The sequence below is a fragment of the Lepus europaeus genome, chromosome 5 (assembly GCF_033115175.1).
Source record: "Lepus europaeus isolate LE1 chromosome 5, mLepTim1.pri, whole genome shotgun sequence".
Classification (NCBI taxonomy): Eukaryota; Metazoa; Chordata; class Mammalia; order Lagomorpha; family Leporidae; genus Lepus; species Lepus europaeus.
In genome coordinates, this window is record NC_084831.1 from 79082902 (window position 1) to 79089472 (window position 6571).

Below are 6571 nucleotides of genomic sequence, written 5' to 3' on the forward strand. Positions count from 1 at the left end.
CTCAGCGAAGCGAGGGGCACAGCGCTACCGCTGGAATCTGGGTTGACCTTGCAGGGAGGATTTGCAGGTGAAGATTTCAGGCCAGATCACTCCCCGGTGGTCCCCTCCGTCGGCTGGCTGGCTGCTTGGTGAACCTCGCCTCCTGCCCGCCGAGGGAGGCCTGGAGGGCTTACCCGGTCTCCCGCATCCGCGAGGAAGCCGGCCTCCCAGAGAACTCCCTGTGTTCATTTCCTCTCGGACTTCCAACCCAGGCAGTGGGCTGGAACTAAAGCGGGAACCTCCAAAAACAAACAACATACCAAAAACGGGGTGGAGGCGAGGGAGGGGGGGAACCTCTGCCTGAGCATGTGCCAGACTGTGGGGGAAGTCGATTCCCCACCCCCACCCCAGCTTCTCATTCATAAATGCTGCTGCAGGTATTAATTTGCAATACACTTCACTTAGCTAATGAACATCATGCCAAGGCTTTGGGATTTGATCCGAACGTGCCTCTTTGAAGTCCACAAATAGATTCCTGGCTCCCAGGAGCACTCCCCATCCCCGTCGGACTCTCTCAATAGATAACTTGACTCTCACCTTCACTGTAAACAAGCGAAACAGCTCTCTGCTTTCTCGGCCGAGGGCTTCCGTGGCTGCCCGGTCAACTCGGCATCACCAAACAAAACCACTTTTGTTCCTCCCTCTCAGGTCCTCCCACCCTCCCAGTCCGGGCAAAGTTCTGAACTCGTCCCCTCGGCCCCTCCAACACCCTTCCACACCCATCACCACCATCATGCCCCCAAAGAGCCCTCCCCAGTGGAAGTTGGTATGTAAAGTGGAAAAACGGACTGTTTTTTTTGACGGGTCGGAGACCCAAAAAAAAAAAAAGGTGCAATGGAGCCAGGGGAGGCGCTTGGCAGCAGCCCGCGCCAACCAGCATTCCTGAGATGTTTGAGAATTCTGGAACGCGCAGACAGCGCCGACGTCACTGCAACACGCGGCGCCTCCGCGCGCCCATATAAAAGGCGGGCTCCCGGCGCCTGGGCAGACCGCGAGCGAGATCGCCTCGGAGTAGTGCCCGCCGCCTCTGCTCCTCTTCGGCCAGGACCCCGGGAGAAAGACGCCCGCAGCCCGACTGCTCGCCTGCTGCCCCGGCCCTCGCCTCCCTGCCCGCCGCGACCCCGCCGCGCCGGGCCTGTCTGCTGCGCCCCAGGTTGTTGGCGTCTCCGCCGCCGCGCTTACCCCGGCTCCTCCTGCGCGCCACAATGAGCTCCCGCACCGCCAGGGCGCTCGCCTGCGCCGTCACCCTTCTCCACTTGACCAGGCTGGTGAGTTGGACTCTTCTTTGGCCACTGCCTACCCGACCGCGCTCCAGTCCGGTCCCCACGCCCCACAGGACCCCGCGGTAGGAAAAGCCAAGCTAAAAAAGTTAAGGGGGCGCTTGGGAGGTAGCTGCTGCTTTACTCGCCCTGAGACGTGTCCGGGGGTCCTCCTGCTGGGCGCAGCCGCCGGGCTGGCCGGAATCAGAGGCGCTCCTCGTCCACCGAGTGAGAGGTCCACCGAGTGAGAGACCCCCCGATCCTTCCCGCGGGCGGCTGCGCTCCTCTCCCGCACCCCGCACCGAGTCTCACGCGTTTCTTCCTCTTCTTCCAGGCGCTCTCCACCTGCCCCGCCGTCTGCCACTGCCCCCTGGAGGCGCCCAAGTGCGCCCCGGGAGTCGGGTTGGTCCGGGACGGCTGCGGCTGCTGCAAGGTCTGCGCCAAGCAGCTCAACGAGGACTGCAGCAAAACGCAGCCCTGCGACCACACCAAGGGGCTGGAATGCAACTTCGGCGCCAGCCCCACCGCTCTGAAGGGGATCTGCAGAGGTAAGATGCTTGTGGTTTGGCCCCTTTAAAAAAAATCATAGTCCCGAAGTTTAGTAATTCTGAGACCATGTATGGTGATGCTTTGTTGTTGGTAGCTTGGCAGAAAGGCACATGATTTCAGCAGTCTGGAATGCAATTCAGTGTGTCTGAGCCCAGCAAAAAGCGCATACGGAAAAGTGATTCCTGACTAACTTATTGTTCTGGTCTGGAGTCTCCCGGGAGTTGCAGGGAACTTTACCATAAACCAAGTTCAAGAGCAAAAACTACGTGTGCGCCCGAGGCCATGCCTCCGGCTCTTTGCTTCATCCCCCGTCTCTCTGTCTCTGCAGCCCAGTCGGAAGGCCGACCCTGTGAATACAACTCCCGGATCTACCAGAATGGGGAGAGTTTCCAGCCTAACTGTAAACACCAGTGTACGTGCATCGATGGCGCCGTGGGCTGCATTCCGCTGTGTCCCCAGGAACTGTCTCTCCCCAACTTGGGCTGCCCCAACCCCCGGCTGGTCAAAGTTGCCGGGCAGTGCTGCGAGGAATGGGTCTGTGACGAGGACAGCGTCAAGGAACCCGCGGAGGACGACGACGAGCGGGACGAGCAGGACGACCTCCTGGGCAAGGGGCTGGGCTTCGACGCCTCCGAGGTGGAGTTAACGAGAAACAACGAATTGATTGCCGTGGGAAAAGGCGGCCCGCTGAAGAGGCTCCCTGGTAAGTCTGGGCTGCCGACCCTGGCCGGGCACGCGTTTCTGGGCCAAAGCTTTGTAGAGCTGAGCGTGAGTCCCCTTGTGTCGGTTCGCCTCTGAGACGCCCTCTCTTCTTGTTTGTCTCTCTAGTTTTTGGCATGGAGCCTCGCATCCTATACAACCCCTTGCACGGCCAGAAGTGTATCGTTCAGACCACTTCATGGTCCCAGTGCTCAAAGACCTGTGGAACCGGCATCTCCACCCGGGTTACCAATGACAACTCCGAATGCCGCCTGGTGAAAGAGACCCGGATCTGTGAAGTGCGGCCTTGTGGACAGCCCATGTACAGCAGCCTGAAAGTGAGTCCCGCCACCCCACCCCGGGACCTGGGAAGCTGGGCTGGGGCAGGTGGGTGGGATGTGAGCCTCCTTTCCAAACCAGGCAACCAGCATCCCTGACTTCCCGTCCCCCCTGTTTGTTACAGAAGGGCAAGAAATGCAGCAAGACCAAGAAGTCTCCCGAAGCAGTCAGGTTCACCTACGCTGGGTGTTCGAGCGTGAAGAAATACCGGCCCAAGTACTGCGGCTCGTGCGTGGACGGCCGGTGCTGCATGCCCCAGCAGACCAGGACGGTGAAGATGCGCTTCCGCTGTGAGGACGGCGAGACGTTCTCCAAGAACGTCATGATGATTCAGTCCTGCAGGTGCAGCTTCAACTGCCCGCATGCCAACGAGGCCGCCTTTCCCTTCTACAGGCTGTTCAATGACATTCACAAATTTCGGGACTAAGCGCTCCGTGGGCTTCCAGTGTCAGGGTGAACAAAGGAGGGAGAAGAGTGGCAGCGTCACGGAGACGTGGGTGGGGGCGGTGTGGGTGAAGGGACTCCTCGTAGAAGGGATGCCTTGCTCATTCTTGAGTAGTGCTAAGATGTTTCAGAACTGCCGAGCGCGCTGGTGCAGATGGCCTGTAACGCAGCCGCGATTGGAGAATCCTTTGCTTCATAGTATTGGAGCACACGTTACTGCTTCATTTTGGAGCTTGTGATGTCAATGACGTTCTGTTTTCTGTTTGTAAATTATTCGCTAAGCATATTTTTCTCTAGGCCCTTTTCCTCTCCTGTCTACAATTGTAAAAGAGATAATAAGATGCGGTGGACAGTGAAAGGCTTCCTTTGTCCTTTGACAGAAGTAATGGGGAGGACATTCCATCCCTTCCCGAAAGTGACACTCTGTGAGTGGCCACGAGAGGCAGCTACCTGCACTCTACACAGCAAACAGAAATCAGGTGTTTTAAGATTGAATGTTTTTATTTATCAAAATGTAGCTTTTGGGGAGGGAGGGGAAATGTAATACTGGAATAATTTGTAAATGATTTTAATTTTATATTCAGTGAAAAGAATTTATTTATGGAATTAATCATTTAATAAAGAAATATTTACCTAATATCTGAGTGTATGCCATTCAATATTTTTAGAGACCGTCCAGCGTCTGTGTGACTTATGTATTCAGTCATGCAAACAAATTATTGAGTGCCTGCTATATATCAGGAGCTGTTTTAGGGGTCTGATTGAGATATAGCAGTAAACTACAAAAATAAGGCAATGGTTTGATATATGTGGTAGTGTAGTAATCTATCTTAAAAACATGCATAGAAGATAGGCCTTGTGTGAAGCACAAGGGAATTAGAAGCTAAATTAGTGATTTAAAAAATTACTACTTTATTTTTATAATAACAAGGCCTAAGGCACTTGATCGCTCTGAGACAGGCATCACAGAATTATTTTCCAGTTTAATCACCAGGTTGTTGTGCATGTCCCATCAGTAGAGGGGAAACCCTTCAATCAAAACAGTCCATGCTATAGGCTGCACACATCTAAATCCAGGAGCAACAAGAGATGTGGTTGGAAAATGTATTATAAAAGACTGCTTGTTTATAACTATGGTTTTCTAATATCATTCCTCAAAACTAGAAGCACTACTTAAAAATTCACCCTTGACTGGGATCAGAAAAAACAGATGGAATCTATAGGAGTCAGTTTGTTTTCACTAATGAGTTTGAAGCAATGACTTGTGTTAATCCCAATAAGCCAGTGATTAGGTAAACATGCTGTTAAATGCAAAGGAATGCAAGGAATTTCAAGTACTTTTCCAATAGCGTGAGGACCAAGCCACCCCATTCCCCTTGCTTTTTTATAAATATACATTATATTGATGGGGGAAGGAGCAGTTAGATAGGGCTGGCTATCCCGAAGGTCAAAGGCCTGATGTGGAGCATTCTTGCAAGAAAAGGACCTGAAGGGTAGGTCCAGGAGGGGTGCAGAAGCCCACATCAGTGTCTGTGAAAAGGCTGGTAGCCTGTGTTAGAGGAATCTACATCTTTAGAAAGCGCTGACAATAAACCTTTTATAGAGAGAAGTTTTCTTTTCATCGTCCATCTTGGCTCCCGTTCAAATCCATAGTGAAATATTTCAGTCTGCACTTAGTTAAGAGAGTACTTGAATTTTTAGGCCTTAGAGAAAGTGCTTTAAAAAGGGGGGAAGGGAGCCAGCTTCTGGGGTCCCATAGAGGATTTTTCAAAATAGATTAATATTGATGCTTTCATGAAAACCTACAGAAAAAACACTGCCTAAGCATCCGTTTTAAAGTCTCATTGAAATGCATAAGGATAATAGAAATGTGCTAGTGAAAGCGGTGGCCGAAAGCCTTCACTCTTCTGATTTTGACAATGTCTTGCCTGAAATATTACAACTTGTGCCTACTGTATAGTCAGTTTTCCTTGCCTGCGGCATTCAAATTTTTCAGTGTTTAGGATTTAAACACCACCTGGCCCCGTCTCCATTGCAGTTAAACTTGTCAGTGCAATATAACATGAGAAGCATAATGAAGGCATAAGATTGCGTGGTGCAGTCTTAATGAAGAGACATCTAAATCTATAGGCGACATCTGCATATTCCCAAGCACCAGAGCACAACAAATGGCTTCTTTGCAAACAGCAAGGAGCAATATTTTATAAATCCTTTAAGTGTGGTGGGGGAGAAAATATTTGTCCGAATAAGTTCAAACGTGATGCAAAACCTAGTATGGGAACCACTGAATCTTTGAGTCATTCATCTCATTCCCAGGAAATGCTATAATAGTGACATGCAAGTGCCAATTTTAGTCCAATAAGACTGCTCAAATAATTTTTTAAAAATTGGATAGAAACAAATGACATAAATTTTATTTCATTATGGGAAATGCCAAAGATATTAAAAGCAGTTGAAATGATAATATTTAGAACATGTGTTACCTGTCTGTAGTAGAGTTTTGACTACTTCAAATATTGAGAAAATAAAAACAAAAATCATGCAACTGCACATATGAAGTAGAAGTTACATCTAGGGAATATCAGTTATAAAGTGTATTTCTCCTTACCCCTACCATACATACATAATAAAAACCTTTTGTTCTCATTTTCCAGTCCAAAGATCCTGGTGATCCTGAGCTTTGGTAGAGATCTGAGAACGGAGAGTTATAAGGTGACCTCAGAATCTTAGGCATTCTGTGAATTTTAAGAAATAGTCTATGGCACATTTCGCAGCACAGCAAGAGGCCTCACTGTGATGATTTTTCACATGGACGTTATGTACTATCTTCTCCACAAAGAGACGCAGCTGAGTCAAATTAGCAAAGCATGGTTTTAGTTATTTTTCCAGTAGGGGAAACAGATTTGGTTTGTTCACAATTTCTTCTCCCAGCATCCTGGCACTGTCTGAAAGTTAGTTGAGCAATAGCAAGGGTTCAATATGACCACAGGCCAGCGCAAAGCTATGTTCTGGGCAGAATGGCAGGTGATGCTGTGGAAAGAATGCCAGACTGGAATCAGGACACATGTCTTTTAGCACCAGCTCCGCCATTAATTTGCTGGGTGACTCTGGACAAGTTTCTGAATCATTCTCCCGTGTGTTAACATGTGAAAACAGTTTCAGCATTTTTGTCACCAAAAAATCCCTCTTTCTTGTCTCTCTGGTGCATTGATTCCCATACCTTAAAAACTGTGTCTCCTTAA

General features: G+C 49.8%; 1 protein-coding gene across 1 annotated transcript; it reads left to right on the forward strand.

Moving 5' to 3' along the window:
- The first annotated feature begins 1026 nt into the window (after window positions 1-1026).
- CCN1 (cellular communication network factor 1) lies at window positions 1027-3966 on the forward strand. Its single transcript, XM_062191646.1, has 5 exons — window positions 1027-1307; window positions 1633-1846; window positions 2176-2550; window positions 2676-2884; window positions 3010-3966. The coding sequence occupies exons 1-5, from the start codon at window positions 1245-1247 to the stop codon at window positions 3310-3312; spliced, it is 1164 nt and encodes a 387-aa protein (XP_062047630.1). The 5' UTR covers window positions 1027-1244; the 3' UTR covers window positions 3313-3966.
- Window positions 3967-6571: the final 2605 nt, after the last annotated feature.

Excerpts from the sequence above, each read along its gene's own strand:
- CCN1 (XM_062191646.1), top strand. The coding sequence starts at position 1,245 with ATGAGCTCCCGCACCGCCAGGGCGCTCGCCTGCGCCGTCACCCTTCTC. Across the intron at positions 1,308-1,632 it reads TTCTCCACTTGACCAGGCTG|GCGCTCTCCACCTGCCCCGC; the intron begins GTGAGTTGGACT and ends CTCTTCTTCCAG. Across the intron at positions 1,847-2,175 it reads TCTGAAGGGGATCTGCAGAG|CCCAGTCGGAAGGCCGACCC; the intron begins GTAAGATGCTTG and ends CTGTCTCTGCAG.